Source organism: Lissotriton vulgaris, chromosome 3_1, assembly GCF_964263255.1.
Source record: "Lissotriton vulgaris chromosome 3_1, aLisVul1.2, whole genome shotgun sequence".
Lineage (NCBI taxonomy): Eukaryota > Metazoa > Chordata > Amphibia > Caudata > Salamandridae > Lissotriton > Lissotriton vulgaris.
The window spans coordinates 944,984,549-945,003,716 of NC_141689.1; the positions used below are offsets into that span (position 1 = coordinate 944,984,549).

At 45.6% G+C, this 19,168-nt stretch overlaps 1 protein-coding gene across 3 annotated transcripts in view; it reads right to left on the bottom strand.

Moving 5' to 3' along the window:
• Positions 1–19,168, bottom strand: part of NAA35 (N-alpha-acetyltransferase 35, NatC auxiliary subunit) — a 485,576-nt gene that overhangs the window by 340,169 nt on the left and 126,239 nt on the right. For all 3 annotated transcript variants that reach the window (XM_086961291.1, XM_086961289.1, XM_086961290.1), the window contains one exon: positions 17,831–17,998. In XM_086961291.1, coding sequence (XP_086817417.1) covers positions 17,831–17,998 — 168 coding nt within the window. The remainder of the gene's footprint in view (positions 1–17,830; positions 17,999–19,168) is intronic.

The following is a 19,168-nucleotide window of genomic DNA, read 5'->3' on the forward strand; positions in this document are numbered from 1 at the left end:
TGATGAGTCATCTGAAGACAGTGGACACGAATGAGTACATTCAGGTTGAAACTGCTGACACCAGACTTAGCGAGCCCCATAAAATATACGAAATTACATTGCGTATGGAGGGTGATAAGACTAGGAAAATTAAGGGTCTATTTTGGGATAAGCTCTCAAAAGGCTATGATATTCTGTTAGCTGAAAAAGATTGGCCCCCAGAGTTTGTCAGGGAGTGCCCTCGTGGCGAAGAAGTGATTATGCCTGCCTTCTCAAATCACATTCCGATTCACAAAAAATATACATATGCAAGGAAATGGGCAGTGGCCCAGGCACCTGCATTATATAAAAATCATGTAGGATGGGATGAGGACTCAACTCCTCACAAAATCCAACTAAAAAGTGAACCAACTGCCCAACGGCAGTATCCCATAAAGCAAGAAGCTAAACAAGCATTTACAATGCAATGGTTTTGCCTTTGTTAAAGTTAGAGCTATTGGCATTGCTCTTGACACTCTGAAGCTCCACTCTGCATTCTGAAGCTCCACTCTGCATTCTGAAGCTCCACTCTGCATTCTGAAGCTCCACTCTGAAGCTCCACTCTGAAGCTCCACTCTGAAGCTCCACTCTGAAGCTCCACTCTGAAGCTCCACTCTGCACTCTGAAGCTCCACTCTGCACTCTGAAGCTCCACTCTGCACTCTGAAGCTCCACTCTGCACTCTGAAGCTCCACTCTGCACTCTGAAGCTCCACTCTGAAGCTCCACTCTGCACTCTGAAGCTCCACTCTGAATCTGCACTCTGAAGCTCCACTCTGAATCTGAACTCTGAAGCTCCACTCTGAATCTGAACTCTGAAGCTCCACTCTGAATCTGCGCTCTGCACTCTGAAGCTCCACTCTGAATCTGCACTCTGCACTCTGAATCTGCACTCTGAATCTCCACTCTGCACTCTGAAGCTCCACTCTGAATCTCCACTCTGCACTCTGAAGCTCCACTCTGAATCTCCACTCTGCACTCTGAATCTCCACTCTGCACTCTGAAGCTCCACCCTGAAGCTCCACTCTGAAGCTCCACCCTGAAGCTCCACCCTGAAGCTCCACTCTGAAGCTCCACTCTGAAGCTCCACTCTGAAGCTCCACTCTGAAGCTCCACTCTGAAGTTCCACTCTGAAGCTCCACTCTGAAGCTCCACTCTGCACTCTGAAGCTCCACTCTGAAGCTCCACTCTGCACTCTGAAGCTCCACTCTGAAGCTCCACTCTGCACTCTGAAGCTCCACTCTGAAGCTCCACTCTGCACTCTGAAGCTCCACTCTGCACTCTGAAGCTCCACTCTGCACTCTGAAGCTCCACTCTGCACTCTGAAGCTCCACTCTGAAGCTCCACTCTCCACTCTGAAGCTCCACTCTGCACTCTGAAGCTCCACTCTGCACTCTGAAGCTCCACTCTGAAGCTCCACCCTGAAGCTCCACCCTGAAGCTCCACTCTGAAGCTCCACTCTGAAGCTCCACTCTGAAGCTCCACTCTGAAGCTCCACTCTGAAGCTCCACTCTGAAGCTCCACTCTGAAGCTCCACTCTGAAGCTCCACTCTGAAGCTCCACTCTGAAGCTCCACTCTGAAGCTCCACTCTGCACTCTGAAGTTCCACTCTGAAGCTCCACTCTGCACTCTGAAGCTCCAATCTGAAGCTCCACTCTGCACTCTGAAGCTCCACTCTGAAGCTCCACTCTGCACTCTGAAGCTCCACTCTGAAGCTCCACTCTCCACTCTGAAGCTCCACTCTGAAGCTCCACTCTCCACTCTGAAGCTCCACTCTGAAGCTCCACTCTCCACTCTGAAGCTCCACTCTGAAGCTCCACTCTCCACTCTGAAGCTCCACTCTGCACTCTGAAGCTCCACTCTGCACTCTGAGGCTCCACTCTGAAGCTCCACTCTGCACTCTGAAGCTCCACTCTGAAGCTCCACTCTGCACTCTGAAGCTCCACTCTGCACTCTGAAGCTCCACTCTGAAGCTCCACTCTGAAGCTCCACTCTGAAGCTCCACTCTGAAGCTCCACTCTGAAGCTCCACTCTGAAGCTCCACTCTGAAGCTCCACTCTGAAGCTCCACTCTGAAGCTCCACTCTGAAGCTCCACTCTGAAGCTCCACTCTGAAGCTCCACTCTGAAGCTCCACTCTGAAGCTCCACTCTGAAGCTCCACTCTGAAGCTCCACTCTGAAGCTCCACTCTGAAGCTCCACTCTGAAGCTCCACTCTGAAGCTCCACTCTGCACTCTGAAGCTCCACTCTGAAGCTCCACTCTGCACTCTGAAGCTCCACTCTGAAGCTCCACTCTGCACTCTGAAGCTCCACTCTGAAGCTCCACTCTGAAGCTCCACTCTGAAGCTCCACTCTGAAGCTCCACTCTGCACTCTGAAGCTCCACTCTGAAGCTCCACTCTGCACTCTGAAGCTCCACTCTGAAGCTCCACTCTGCACTCTGAAGCTCCACTCTGAAGCTCCACTCTGCACTCTGAAGCTCCACTCTGAAGCTCCACTCTGAAGCTCCACTCTGAAGCTCCACTCTGAAGCTCCACTCTGAAGCTCCACTCTGAAGCTCCACTCTGAAGCTCCACTCTGAAGCTCCACTCTGAAGCTCCACTCTGCACTCTGAAGCTCCACTCTGAAGCTCCACTCTGCACTCTGAAGCTCCACTCTGAAGCTCCACTCTGCACTCTGAAGCTCCACTCTGAAGCTCCACTCTGCACTCTGAAGCTCCACTCTGAAGCTCCACTCTGCACTCTGAAGCTCCACTCTGAAGCTCCACTCTGAAGCTCCACTCTGAAGCTCCACTCTGAAGCTCCACTCTGAAGCTCCACTCTGAAGCTCCACTCTGAAGCTCCACTCTGAAGCTCCACTCTGAAGCTCCACTCTGAAGCTCCACTCTGAAGCTCCACTCTGAAGCTCCACTCTGCACTCTGAAGCTCCACTCTGCACTCTGAAGCTCCACTCTGAAGCTCCACTCTGAAGCTCCACTCTGAAGCTCCACTCTGAAGCTCCACTCTGAAGCTCCACTCTGAAGCTCCACTCTGAAGCTCCACTCTGAAGCTCCACTCTGAAGCTCCACTCTGAAGCTCCACTCTGCACTCTGAAGCTCCACTCTGCACTCTGAAGCTCCACTCTGAAGCTCCACTCTGCACTCTGAAGCTCCACTCTGAAGCTCCACTCTGCACTCTGAAGCTCCACTCTGCACTCTGAAGCTCCACTCTGAAGCTCCACTCTGCACTCTGAAGCTCCACTCTGAAGCTCCACTCTCCACTCTGAAGCTCCACTCTGCACTCTGAAGCTCCACTCTGCACTCTGAAGCTCCACTCTGAAGCTCCACTCTGCACTCTGAAGCTCCACTCTGCACTCTGAAGCTCCACTCTGAAGCTCCACTCTGCACTCTGAAGCTCCACTCTGCACTCTGAAGCTCCACTCTGCACTCTGAAGCTCCACTCTAAAGCTCCACTCTGAAGCGCCACTCTGAAGCTCCACTCTGAAGCTCCACTCTGAAGCTCCACTCTGAAGCTCCACTCTGAAGCTCCACTCTGAAGCTCCACTCTGAAGCTCCACTCTGCACTCTGAAGCTCCACTCTGAAGCTCCACTCTGCACTCTGAAGCTCCACTCTGAAGCTCCACTCTCCACTCTGAAGCTCCACTCTGAAGCTCCACTCTCCACTCTGAAGCTCCACTCTGAAGCTCCACTCTCCACTCTGAAGCTCCACTCTGAAGCTCCACTCTCCACTCTGAAGCTCCACTCTGAAGCTCCACTCTGAAGCTCCACGCTCCACTCTGAAGCTCCACTCTGAAGCTCCACTCTGAAGCTCCACTCTGAAGCTCCACTCTGAAGCTCCACTCTGAAGCTCCACTCTGAAGCTCCACTCTGAAGCTCCACTCTGCACTCTGAAGCTCCACTCTGAAGCTCCACTCTGCACTCTGAAGCTCCACTCTGAAGCTCCACTCTCCACTCTGAAGCTCCACTCTGAAGCTCCACTCTCCACTCTGAAGCTCCACTCTGAAGCTCCACTCTCCACTCTGAAGCTCCACTCTCCACTCTGAAGCTCCACTCTGAAGCTCCACTCTCCACTCTGAAGCTCCACTCTGAAGCTCCACTCTGAAGCTCCACTCTCCACTCTGAAGCTCCACTCTGAAGCTCCACTCTGAAGCTCCACTCTCCACTCTGAAGCTCCACTCTGAAGCTCCACTCTGAAGCTCCACTCTCCACTCTGAAGCTCCACTCTGAAGCTCCACTCTCCACTCTGAAGCTCCACTCTGAAGCTCCACTCTGAAGCTCCACTCTGAAGCTCCACTCTGAAGCTCCACTCTGAAGCTCCACTCTGAAGCTCCACTCTGAAGCTCCACTCTGAAGCTCCACTCTGAAGCTCCACTCTGCACTCTGAAGCTCCACTCTGAAGCTCCACTCTGCACTCTGAAGCTCCACTCTGAAGCTCCACTCTGAAGCTCCACTCTGAAGCTCCACTCTGAAGCTCCACTCTGAAGCTCCACTCTGAAGCTCCACTCTGAAGCTCCACTCTGCACTCTGAAGCTCCACTCTGAAGCTCCACTCTGCACTCTGAAGCTCCACTCTGAAGCTCCACTCTCCACTCTGAAGCTCCACTCTGAAGCTCCACTCTCCACTCTGAAGCTCCACTCTGAAGCTCCACTCTCCACTCTGAAGCTCCACTCTCCACTCTGAAGCTCCACTCTGAAGCTCCACTCTCCACTCTGAAGCTCCACTCTGAAGCTCCACTCTCCACTCTGAAGCTCCACTCTGAAGCTCCACTCTGAAGCTCCACTCTCCACTCTGAAGCTCCACTCTGAAGCTCCACTCTCCACTCTGAAGCTCCACTCTGAAGCTCCACTCTGAAGCTCCACTCTGAAGCTCCACTCTGAAGCTCCACTCTGAAGCTCCACTCTGCACTCTGAAGCTCCACTCTGCACTCTGAAGCTCCACTCTGAAGCTCCACTCTGCACTCTGAAGCTCCACTCTGAAGCTCCACTCTGAAGCTCCACTCTGAAGCTCCACTCTGCACTCTGAAGCTCCACTCTGAAGCTCCACTCTGCACTCTGAAGCTCCACTCTGCACTCTGAAGCTCCACTCTGCACTCTGAAGCTCCACTCTGAAGCTCCACTCTGCACTCTGAAGCTCCACTCTGAAGCTCCACTCTGCACTCTGAAGCTCCACTCTGAAGCTCCACTCTGCACTCTGAAGCTCCACTCTGAAGCTCCACTCTCCACTCTGAAGCTCCACTCTCCACTCTGAAGCTCCACTCTGAAGCTCCACTCTCCACTCTGAAGCTCCACTCTGAAGCTCCACTCTGAAGCTCCACTCTCCACTCTGAAGCTCCACTCTGAAGCTCCACTCTGAAGCTCCACTCTGCAGCTCCACTCTGCACTCTGAAGCTCCACTCTGAAGCTCCACTCTGCACTCTGAAGCTCCACTCTGAAGCTCCACTCTGCACTCTGAAGCTCCACTCTGAAGCTCCACTCTGAAGCTCCACTCTGAAGCTCCACTCTGAAGCTCCACTCTGCACTCTGAAGCTCCACTCTGCACTCTGAAGCTCCACTCTGCACTCTGAAGCTCCACTCTGAAGCTCCACTCTGAAGCTCCACTCTCCACTCTGAAGCTCCACTCTGAAGCTCCACTCTGAAGCTCCACTCTGAAGCTCCACTCTGCACTCTGAAGCTCCACTCTCCACTCTGAAGCTCCACTCTGAAGCTCCACTCTGAAGCTCCACTCTGAAGCTCCACTCTGAAGCTCCACTCTGAAGCTCCACTCTGAAGCTCCACTCTGCACTCTGAAGCTCCACTCTGAAGCTCCACTCTGCACTCTGAAGCTCCACTCTGAATCTGCACTCTGAAGCTCCACTCTGCACTCTGAAGCTCCACTCTGAAGCTCCACTCTGCACTCTGAAGCTCCACTCTGCACTCTGAAGCTCCACTCTGAAGCTCCACTCTGCACTCTGAAGCTCCACTCTGAAGCTCCACTCTGCACTCTGAAGCTCCACTCTGAAGCTCCACTCTGCACTCTGAAGCTCCACTCTAAAGCTCCACTCTGCACTCTGAAGCTCCACTCTGCACTCTGAAGCTCCACTCCGCACTCTGAAACTCCACTCTGAAGCTCCACTCTGAAGCTCCACTCTGAAGCTCCACTCTGAAGCTCCACTCTGAAGCTCCACTCTGAAGCTCCACTCTGAAGCTCCACTCTGAAGCTCCACTCTGCACTCTGAAGCTCCACTCTGAAGCTCCACTTTGAAGCTCCACTCTGAAGCTCCACTCTGCACTCTGAAGCTCCACTCTGAAGCTCCACTCTGCACTCTGAAGCTCCACTCTGAAGCTCCACTCTGAAGCTCCACTCTGAAGCTCCACTCTGAAGCTCCACTCTGCACTCTGAAGCTCCACTCTGAAGCTCCACTCTGGCGCTCCACTCTGAAGCTCCACTCTGAAGCACCACTCTGCACTCGGTATAATCTTCATGCCTCCTACTTTCCCTGCAGCCAACCATCTCCTCGGATGACGGGCTGCCGGCGATACCTCCCTGCAGCTTGGTTTGACCTTCATGCCCTTTCCCGGCGGGTGCCCTCAATCCCGGACCAGATTCGGGGGCGTTCCCGAGAAGAGGCTTTCGGCTGACGTAGCCAAAAGCCAAAGAATCTCGGGAACGCCCCCGTGTCTGGTCCGGCATTGACGGACAGGCCCCTCATCCAATGGCTAGGCTCCATTTATGGAGCCAGCCAATGAATGACGAGGGCCGACCCAAAGCCACACTACAGTTCTCATTAGGTTTTTGCTGCGCAAAAAAGATGCGCAGAGCGCATCTTTTTGGCGAGGCAAAACCTAACGAGTCAGGGAGATTTTAGATCAACTTGAATACCAGGGGGTGATTGAAACATGCACCTCTCAAATGAACAATCCTTTGTTTCCTGTCTCCAAGCCAATTCATATCGTCTAGTTTTGGACTACAGACATCTTAATACATGTTGCAAAACTTTTGCAGTACAAAACTCGCATAGTGCAGCCCTAATGAATAATATAGTTAGGAAAAAATATAAAACGACATTAGACATTTCTAATGGTTTCTTTTGTCAAAACATTGCACCAGAAAGCAGATATTTGACCGCTTTCTCTGCATTTGGGTCGCAGAAAAAATTCTGTGGACTCCCACAGGGGTTCAAGAACAGCCCAGGACTATTCTCAGCTAGGGTAACAGAGTTACTACAAATCTATGATGATGAAGCATTATCTTACGTAGATGATATTTATCTCACAGACGATGACTTGGATACTCACTTGAAAAGAGTGAACACCATTATACTTGGGTTCGCAGCAGAGGGTTACAAATTCAACTTTAAAAAGTCCCGAATTGCCCATCTGACAGTACTATTTTTAGGGTACGAATTATCAAGTGAAGGGAAAAGCCTAGCGGACAACTTCTTAGAGAAGTGCGCTGTACTCCAAGCTCCAAAAACGCTGAAGAATTTACAATCCATTCTAGGTTTTCTGAATTTCGGAAGAACTTACATACTAAATTACGCAGAAAGGGTTAAACCTCTCTACGCACTAATTAAACCTGATTTTAAACAAATCAATTGGACTCAAAAACACACAGAAATTTTGAGATCACTGCAAACAGACATGTTAGCAAAAACAAAATTAGATACACGTGACAACACACGTGATCTTGTAATCCGAGTCATCCCAGGAAGATGCGGATTCACGTACCTGACCTCTAATGAGGGAGAAAAGGTACCAATTTCAATTAAATCTCACTTGTACACACAAGCTGTAAAAACATTCAGTCACACAGAAAGAACTGTGAACGCAGTGCAAATCGCATTCGCAAATGAAAGAGAACTAGCACACGGCAAACGGATTAATATCCTTACAGCGGAATCCGCCTTCGAGGCGCTATTCAGCCCAGTAAACCTGCCTACAGTGTCACTGGATCCAAAATGGATACAGTGCATAGATTCTCTAGGAGCGGAAGATGTGAAATACTATTTCGCCCCGCAATTCGAAGAACTGAATGATTTAGAATATGAAGAAGAATATCCTCTGCCAATCGAAATTCTACCTCTCCCACAATATGCCTGTATAATCTATACAGATAGCTTTGTACAGCATTTCAACGTAGAGAGCAAATCCTACAATGCAGCGTGTGCGATCATTAAAGGTCGTTGGCTGTGCGGTAAATTCAGACCGAAAGTAACAAAAACTGAATCTGTGAGAAACTGTTCGGTTCAGAGAACTGAAATCAGATCTTTAAAGATGGCGCTTGAAAATGCAGAACGTTAATTCCCGACACTTATCGTGTGCGATTCTCCTTTTTTGCGTCAACTCTTACAACAATGAGCTGCAGAGTTGGATTGAAAACGACTACAAAGATGACACAGGTGCCACAATAAAGCATAAATTGCTCTGGAACAAGGTAGCTCTTTTAAGTAAAGAACTACAAAAGACTCACGTGATTCACGCACAGAGTCTTCAACGTGATGGCGTTCACGTTGCAGGGAATTCATTGGCTAATACAGCCATAGCGGAAGTAACTAAACCGGCTTCCGTAGCCACAAAAAAGCGTACAGATAAATACATTGACGGGGAAACAATGCTGGCAGTAAAAACGACCGTAAAAGGCGACTGTGCAGCACTACCCGTAAACTATCCACTCAATTATGCATACGTAATAGATGCAAACTCCGTTCCTTTTGCTCGAATCCCTGGAGTGGGGGACAGAGTAATTCCAAACAGGAGCAGGAGGGGCTTCCTCTTACTGGAAGCACACATGGGGTTGGGTCTGAGACACCAAACAATTAAGGTTTCTCTGAAAGAATTACAATCAGAGTACTGGTGGCCAGGAATGAGTATAGATATTCAATGTTTTGCTCAAAATTGTGAAAACTGCAACAGAGATCGCAGTAATGAACAGGCCAGTGTAGTTTCAGGATCCCTTCTGGACAGCATAAGGCGGTCTATCTGCGCAATCAAAGAAGAGAAGCGCGTCCCAGTGTACACCATTAAGACGAAAAACACTTAAAAAATTAGGCCTCCAGCGCTCGGCTGACGCTAGAACGGTTATAAAAGATTTGCGAGTCTTTATCGGCACATACGCAATTACCACGTTCCATTCTGACCATGGTCCTGCTTTCAGCTCCCGAGCTTATAGGGAGGCCATGGCTAGCATGGGAATTGGGTTGCGGTATTCTTGTCCGTCGCACCCCGAAGGGAATAGTGTGGTAGAAAATAAAAACCGGGACATAAAGCAATCTATAACAGCGAAGGTATTAGGCTCAGGCGCTGGGTGGGTCAAACATTTAATAAGTGTCCAGACTAGTCTTAACAACATGCCAAGAAATTCTCTAAAAGGTTTCAGCCCATACGAACTATTGTTCGGAATTAGAATGCGTATTCAGGACCTCGATAGTCAGATGTCAGTGGTACAAGAAGAAACAACGCACTTTGATGTAAAGGATCGTTTGGCTGTTTTACAGGAACTGAACGAAACAAGAAAATCCTTAAGCAACATAAAGTTGAAGCAACAGCCATCTACCACTGACGAGGCACCACCAGCAACAGCCCCAGCAAGGCCTGTCTGGATTCCAAAGATTGGGGATCTAGTCAGAGAAAAGATCGCGGTTAAGAAGGAATTTGGGCCTTCTTACAGAAAAGCAGTACCTGTCTTAGCAGTCACCGGAACAAGATCAGTTGTACTACCGCCCCTTGCTGGTAAAAAGGAGAACAGAGTCGTGTCTATCGATCTGGTAAAACCACAAGCATGTGGCCTATAATCAACAGTAGGCCCAGTGGACTCCCAAGAAACAACAGAATACCCAAACTTGCAACAATCCAAGAGGTTCAAACTGAAAGACGAATCACATTCGATCAGACAGCAGTGCACAATGAAGGACTATGCAAAAAAGCCATGGAACTCGTGCCTCTTGAAACACAGATTGAAACACTTCGTCAAGAAACAACACCAGTCTACACTAATGTGGCATCAGAAAGTGCTACCGAGAGACAGATTGAAAGAACAATCCCATCAATTGACAGAACTGCCTCTGGTTATTTCATCAACTTCGACAACTTCTCTGAAGATCAAAACGACCCCGAAGTGATGCCAGAAACAAAAAAGACTTTTAAAGAAAAAGCAACAGAACTCTTTCATCAGCTGAAGGAAATCTACCTTATTTCCCCTTGGCTAGAGTTCTGGTTCGGTCTAGGTGTATTTTTCCTCCTGCTTTGGCTCATCATGGTACTGTGTTTGGGAAAATTCATTGAGGGAAAATATATTACAATGGACACAGCAAGTCAGAACATCAACCTAGTCCTGAAACCACACAGATCATCCCACGTGAAGAAAAGAGAACTGTCAACAGTAAATGTCACAGCAATTCCGATACCTGGTGGGGTAGTATGGGAGAAAACAGACTATGAGATCTATGGTCCGGTCGAAATCCTGAAGTATCCTCATCAACTAAAGGTTTCCTTAAGTGACTTTGTAAAACCTAGTACATTCTCTGATGATTGGGACTTTAACAGTATTAATGACATGTCTGATTTAGTAATGTCAGCTAGATTCACAGATCATGATTATTTACAAGGTTCATCTAGTTATGAGCAGTTATTCTGTTACACCCACTATGGGGATCATTACTTGCATAAATCTGCACAGCCTAGAAATGTTTTTATGTATAATCAATGGGAACATTGTGCTACACCACCTAAAAGCAGTTCTAAAGCATTTTTTGAGAAATTCAAATACTTCTCAGGGTTTAACACCAGTGATGCAGAAACGTTTTATTACAAACTGTTAGATAAAACAGGAATGAAAACAATGCTGACAAATTCTAAATTGATATATTCAGAAGCATTTTATGACAAAATGATGACATTTGGTTTTGATTATTGGAAAAATAATATTGAAACGAAAACGATTTGGGGTACAAAAGATTGGCAGGTACAAGGCATTGAAGCACTATTTAGAACCTGCATGATACCAGAACAAATGTTGTTTTTAAATGACACAATACACCAAACATCCTGTCTTGGCCTAGCTAAGATCAAAGACCTTAAAACACCGTCTATAGTCTATACCAAAGCCAATACCTGAAAATACAACAACAGATATTGAGTTAGACGTAACACAAATTTTACATTTCAACAGAACACATCCTGATTGGAAAAAGTGGTTAATCTGGCCTACTGACACAAACAGCTGTCAAAATAGATTCCTGAACAAAACACAGGGGTTAAAAATGACCAGATTAGACTCGAGATATTCCCAGAGACAACATCCAGGGATAATAACAACATACAGTGTAGGGAAACTCTGCCTTGAATGGCTAACAACATCCACACTGGCTGAAATTAAGCAACACTTGTCTTTACTAAAAGATGGTGCTGATTTGCGCGATTTCATTCTTGGACCACGCAAACAGCGTCAAAAGCGTTTCATAGCGACCAGTATCTATGCTGCTTACAACGAGGCTTGGAAAGTCCAACAAATTGAAACTGCTGAGAAAATACGAGAAATTGATCGTATTAATTTGGAGAAATCACTTTCTGTAGTAGACAATGGGTTAATGACTCTGTCTTCCAGAATATATTCATTGGACAATATTGTATCCTCTGCCTTTGATGTGATAGATAGAGACTTGCTAATGTTACAACATGGCCAATCTCAATTACGTTCTATTATAGAAATAGGCTGGACGCTGCAAAATCTTCGTTCAGGCTATGTGCCTTGGCGTTTAATCAACACAACGTCATTATTTTCCAGTTTTAACCTTACTGATAAACAGATCAGTTTGGCACAGAAAGGAGCAGACTATACAATCCTGAGCATCGAAAAACTCGAGAGATTACCATTGACAATGTCAGAGAGTCCTGTCATTGAATGGATAATACACGGAATTATCACAATTCCGATAACAACTTTCCGATTTAAAAAGTGCCTTGAGTACATACCTGCTGGCCAGTATGAACAATTGGGTAAAGGATATGTAAAATCAGAATAGAAATTACCATACACTCATTCTTGCTATAGTGACAGCGACAAAAATGTATTTCTTAGTGGTGAGAACTGTAAACATTCACTAAGCGGTATACTTTTGTGTCAGGGTATTAATTTACACGGAGCATGTGATGGAAATTCAAACAACCTTTCATGCCACCAGCTAGTCACACCTGCAACTCAGATAGAGCCCTTTTTTATGCAACTTTCAAACGGGAGTTACATTTTTAGAACGGATCACAGATGTTGTGGCCTTGTGCCAGGGAAAAGTGATCTAGTGAAAGTAACGTCCATGGTCAAATGCTGTATGCAAGCATTGTTCCCGAGTGGGCCTGCAGACACAGTGACTCCCATCTGGCCTCGTCTGAATCTCTATTCTATACGAATTGATACCTTAAGCAAAATGAAATCTGTACTTTTACAGACAACAGTGCCTATAACGTCATCAAAAGAGACGTATGATCTTCTAGTTGCAAGGACAGCTACTGAAGTTCATGAACTTTTATCAACAAATTGCCCCGTGCATTTCGTACAAATGCTAAGCCAACTCCTTAACATGTCTAGTGCCACAAGCATCCCAGGCATATTCAAGACAGTCTTTACGGGACTGCTAACACCTTTTCAAGCAATTCTGGGAATCGTTCCTAATTTTGTGCACTCTGTTTTTGGCGGCATACCATTGTTTTTGGGACTTGTAGCAGGGATTTTATTTTTGACCCTCCTACTTCGTTATGGCAAGCCTCAGCTCAGACATAGCTCCCATGGGAATGGAAGAGACAATCCTAGCAATGCGCTACCGGGACAGGATAACTAACGTCCTTGGATTGGCCAGGCTGAGAGATCTAAACATGACCTGGTTCCTTTCATTCAGACCTGTATGGCAAAATTGCATTTTACCTGTGCTACGATGTATGCTTTGCGGCGATGAATGCGTGTTGGACATCTGTCTTTCACTTCCATCAGCAGTACCAATGGACGTCGATACTTTGCTCAGTCCAATAACGGCTCACGCATTGTGTTGTCCCCAGCGGCTACCAATCCTGATGACGGCATTCGTGGAGACTCCTGTGCTACAGCCAAGTGGTAACAGTGGAGCGAGTGACAAAAGCAACATCATCCAGGTACAACGTTCAGTGAGCATTGCTGATCCTGCCTTCGATGACAGCAATCATTCTCACACCTGCCAAGTTACAGCGCTATCTAATTTGGTTGAACTGTCACCTGAATTTGTAGACCAATTCTTTGAGAGCCTGTCTGATATGATGTTCCCACCCATACAGAAACAATAACTTTGAGAAGCTTTCCGACACACAGCGTTCCCATGAACTCTGAATTCGGCCTTCAGTTTTAATCAACAAAAACTGCTAACAGCGTTGGAACTCTATTTCCCCGTTCAAGCATTAATTCCTTTTGAATTGGATATTTTTCAAATATTGACCCTTTTTTGGCACGAACAATTCTTTGCTTGAGGTAAAATCTATTCTTAAAGAACAGAAGTTCGTACTTCTATTTTTTACACACACCTAGAGACATAACAACTTACATTAGCCTCTAGCACACATTTTTGCAATGCATTTATATGTGATGATTTATCTTGCCCTTCTTCTGTCAGAGATACTTCATGTGTAATTCTTCTGCATAATCGTTCATTGATTTCATATGCAATAGTTTTTGAATGATTCTATGCTTCAAAAAACGTACGGTACCTAAATTTCACGTATTGCAATATACGCCTATTTCGAATGCATTTATGTATTTTGGGGTGGGCAATGTTACACATGCATCTAATTGCTCTAGTTTTAGTAATTTGATGGACATGAAAACGTGGAGTGGGTGTTGCGTGTTTATCTAGGTTCCTGATCGATACTGTGACCTTATGCCCCTATTCGGCTATAAATACATTTATTCCCTATATTGGCATAACCGTTCAAGTGCGATATTCAGAAAGTCATCTCTGACCTCACACGAACAGAGCCACGTTCAAGGATATCTCTCTCTGCCACTTCCTTTACAACCAATTAGTGCAATGACAGAGCAGAAGTCACTATCTGATATTCCTAGATTAACACTCCGAGTTCTTCAACAAGATAAAAACTCAGCAAACTGGGAAATCCCCCTTGCTTTGTTTTGATTAGTAATAGAACTCTAATAAGCAACTGATAGCTATCACTTCCTAGTGACATCTTTAATTGACGTCTTATGTCCAGCAAACTTAAGTCAAAACCGGCACTTGTCAGGTATAAATACTACCAACGTTGCCTTAAGCAATGAGCTGTTGTACTGTTGCTAGCTGTCTGCAAGACCCCGTGTTGGTGAAGCTAGCACCCTGTCGCTGCAGCCTGCTGTCCCTGTGGTGGTGAAGCTACTGATACCATTATCGCTGCTAAAGCGCGAACGATGGTGTGGTATGCTTAGGAGCTGAACAGCCGTCCCTCTCCGAAGAGCCTAGCAGATTCCAGCTGCCCGCGGACGCTGTCCCCCGCCTCCTCCTCTCGACGCGCTGAAGAAGAGCCGCTGCCTTTCTCGTGCAGAGAAATCCAGCTCCGGCGTTTCCGGTCTACCCTTGCGGGTGACAGGGATATCGAGCTTCCCCTGAAGGAGATACCAAACCTCCATCATTCTATTCAGAGGTATGGTGTTGACTAAACCCTTAGATGAGAATTCTTGAAGCAAACCTTGGCAAAACCAACTTAACTTAAAGCTACTTACTTACTCCCCTTCCACGTGTTAGGCTTAGGTCAGGCACACTGGGGTAGGCATAGTTAGAAGCACCAGTTGAGTATTTTAGCCTAATGTATATATGACTGTATAAATGTTTTATTACTTTTAAACCATTGTATGGCTAAGAAACCATATCAATGCTTTTACAGTTCTATTTCGCAATACTTATCTTACTGTACGTACTTTTTATCATAACAAGTCTTGCAATTGTGGCAATACATTTCTCTTGTACGAGAAGAAAGACTGTTCAATAAATGTTAACCCTTTATTGACAAACGCCCATCTCTCTATTCTCTACATATCGTGAAAGTAAACTGCACTAAACTGACTGAGTGAAATTCCTGTCTATTGTTTCACACGACCCTAGAGATTGACTCTTGATCTGAGGAGCAAAGTTGTCATGTTGCACGGTTGTTGGAAAACTGAATCCCTTCTTGTCTGTACCAGGGAAGCTGATCACTTCCCATGCAGAGAAGAAAGTTTCCAGTGACCTCTGAGCTAGTTGGTAACACACCCAATTAAGTTTAGCATAGTCAGTGGAGGCCTGGAATATCCGCAGTTCCACGTCGATACTACTGTTTATGTTATTCCAATGCGCAGGGCCTAGTGGGAAACTAGGAACTACACTACAAGACAAGAGTAACACATGTTTGGGCCAGACAAGAGCCTAGTTCAGAATCCCTGCTCCAAAGAAATTCCAGCAAGAAAACTGTACGGTAATACTGAATGATTTGCTTCACCCAGTATCCTACATTCCTCAATCCCACCATTATACCTAGACACAGACCACATATATGTTCTCACCACTCTGTACGGCATATACATCCAGCCTATACAGATCCCATTAACCATCACAAATCCAACAAGAGCACGCCTCACGCTAAAAGTGGGAGGGTTGAGGGGAGCACAGAAAGCGTTTCCCTTGCGGGAGCGAGCCAGGGGCTCCATGTATTTGCAAGTTAATTACAAACATATGGTGCCAAAGCTCACTCCCGCAAGGGAATCGGCAAATGTGCACGCGTTGCCATTGAAAGCAACGCGTGCACGTTTTTGGGACACAAACTGCATCGATGGCTAAAGGTCTTTTTCCTATGCAGCACATGCGCGCTGCGTAGGCGAGACTATAAATTATTAAATACCCGCTCCAATTCATCAAAGGACATTCTACAGTATGCCAAGAGTCTGACATCACAGACCTTATCCTACATCGCAACCCTGAAGCACTTTTTATTACAAACGATTGGCTCATCCTCATGTATCCTAGCAACACTTGGTTGCACAGACTACATGCACACTGTGTACAGACTGTGCACATAAGAAACAGGAAGGCCTCCCCATCATCTCCAAACCTTCCTGTGACTGCATGCTCTGCAAACATGCAACACCTGACTCCATGGAGATCCTCACATTAAATCTTCAGCTTTCCGCAAACCAGTCTGCCATCTTTCACCACATGGCCAAAACAAAGTCTTCATAGACAAATTATCAGCCCTGCAACTCACCACATCCAACCAATGCAGCCATAACCACATCACCCTTCTCTTGACGTCAACCTTACAGAGCACTCAAGTACAAAGAAAATTAGAGACACTCTCAACTTAGTACAGCATGCCACTTAACCAACCTACTGCAAAGATCACAACAATGAGCTAATCTGCTAGACATCACCAACCAGGCATTGAAACCCAACTATTCCTATCATCGGACTTCAGATCCAACCAACACACCAGTGTCTACCCAACATAGATCAGCACACCTTCAGACTGCTTGCGGAATTCTCCATCGAAACACTGTAGCTTGAATTTAGATCTCACCCCAATGTCCATGGTCAATATGGTTCTCACAAATGTCAACTCTTTCATGGAAAACCACATAAGTATTCACACTCCAAAAAATATGGAAACACAAACTGAAATCATCTGCACCATGGTATCCCAATGAAATCACCAACAAAAAACTCACCACCCACAGACAGGAAAGGCAATGGAAGATGAACCACCGACCACACACCCTCAGTTATGCAGGGAGCAGAATGTTCTTCACGAGAATCAAGCACTGCGCCAACTCAGTCAGATACTTAAACCCTACACCCCATAGAAAGGTGCAATGCTAACAACTTATTTAGTAGGTACAGAGGATCTGACGGCACATAGTCAGCAGCAAGCTTGCTTTCACATAATCCTCCCCACAATGCAACACCCCACAATATTCACCTCTCAAAATCCTCTTTTAAGCCTTCAGACATGACACCACCAGATTGGAGACAAAGAAGTACAAAAAAGAAACCTAGGAAACAGGTATTCTATATCTATGCATCCAAGAAATGGCTTAGCATTCCTGTTTCCATCAGGACCACCCAGACCTCCTTCAGTTAAGGAAACAGCTGAAAAGACACCACTTGAAAGAATACTACATCACAAAACCATAACCCTATTCCCACCTCTGAATCCAGCAACCCCCTCCACCCATGAAAACACTTTGTAATCTTTCTGTTTTTGTGCCTTTAAAGGCCTTGTTGCCACTGGATAGGTTCACTCTATATAAATATTACATGTATATAAAGGATTTACAAAATATGAGTGATTTTTTGTTTTGATTTTCTTTCTGTAATATTTATAATATGGGTGGCAAAAAGGAAGATTCACTCTACTTCCCCTTTTCCCTGTCATCAGTTCTTGTGTCTTCTTCTATTTCTTGTTAATGTTATGTTCTTTACCCGATACCACCACCATGTTTTAAGCACGGCTGAGCACAAAACTCACAATTTGGTTCTTGTGGTGATAAAGTGGAATACTTTACGCATCATCTCATATTCAATAATAATAATAATGATCATTGTTGCCACAACAAATCTTTCATGAGCTGAAATTGATCAAAGATGCATTAATTTCACACTTTAGTGTGAATCCAGAGATGTATGTTCATAAAGTGCAATTGGATACTGTACAAAGGAAATTTAAACTGTACAAATGAGTAAATATATTTACAAATGTAATATTTGTAAACATGCATTTACCCCTTAGAATTCATCTGTGCGATTAACAGAATTAATCATTTCATAATTATCACCTCAACATGTAATGTGTTGAACATGTAAGATTACCTCTTCAAAAACAGCCGCTTTGTTTACTTTTTCTCTGGCTATATCACACACTTTCAGGATTCCCAAAGCAAAAGCTTTCATCGTAGGATCATCAATGAGATCAGGGTTGTGCACGTACAGGCAAGTAAACACAGTCTGTGCAAGGGAGTGACCTTCCAACCAGGTGATCTATGAAAGGAAAACAACCGGATATAAATATTTTTTCCCTCTAAAAATGCCCTTTAAAAAAAAAAGAGAAGCACTGTAACTGCATTGCTAAGACATAAGATATGAGAGAGAGAGACCCTTAATTTTTTAAGACTATCATGTAAAGGTGGAAGAGTGCGTGTTTCCTATCACACTAGCCACAATGAAAGGAATGCATGGACTATGCGAGTCTGAATTATAAAAAGATATGGTTTTCCCAAAGTTGGAATATTGCTAAATAAAGATGTTTCTCACCACAGTAACTAATACACTCTCAGTTCCTTAGGCTCTTCATTCATACAGCTGGGATATTATGTATAAACACTGGACAGCATGAGTGTAGATCCTACAGCACCTTCAGAATTTAGCTGTTTAATCTTAGATGCCCAAGTGAGGATTATTTTGCCCACTCCTTGGATCCATCTCCATTCCCCCAACACAGCTTCTCTTAATTCCTTTTCTCAGCCTACGGGAATACAATATAGCCAAGGAAAAGCTGAGGGACCGAAGGAAAGGTCACATGACAAAGGGTGATGTAACGCTATCATTTAGAACTTACTGAGTGAAGTACATTTCATGTAGTTTTGAGAATAGCCTTCTTGGCCCTACATATGTCAGAAATGCCAAAATGAGTGTGCCAAATTCAAAACATCAAGAATATAATCTATCCAAAACTGCTTCAGCTGCGATCGGGCCAAACTGATTGTTCGCAATGAACCTCACCTACTCAGCATGTAGAAGTAGTTTTGCAGCTTGAAGAATTTTCTCGATTAACATGCTGAGCATTATTTTGCTATCAAGTGGTTTGGCCCAGAATTGTGTTTGTTCGTTCTCCTTTTTTGTGGGTGTTGTTGTCCAGCACCATTTGGTGGCATGGTTGGCTCTTCCATTAGCTGAGTTAGTACTATGTTTAGATTCCACATGGGTGTGGGATTCGACATCAAGGAATGCTTTTAGAACGTGTGTGATAAAGAAGCGTTTTGCGCTGAGCCCTCTAGTGTCACCTGGAGTGATGCATAGGTTATATCTTCATCTAGCAAGTGAGTTAAGTATGCAACAACAGTGATGTCCTCAGTGCTATTGTTCATGAGCCCCTCTTTCATGCAGTAATGGATATATCTCTTCCATTTTGCGATATCGCTCCTCCGTGTA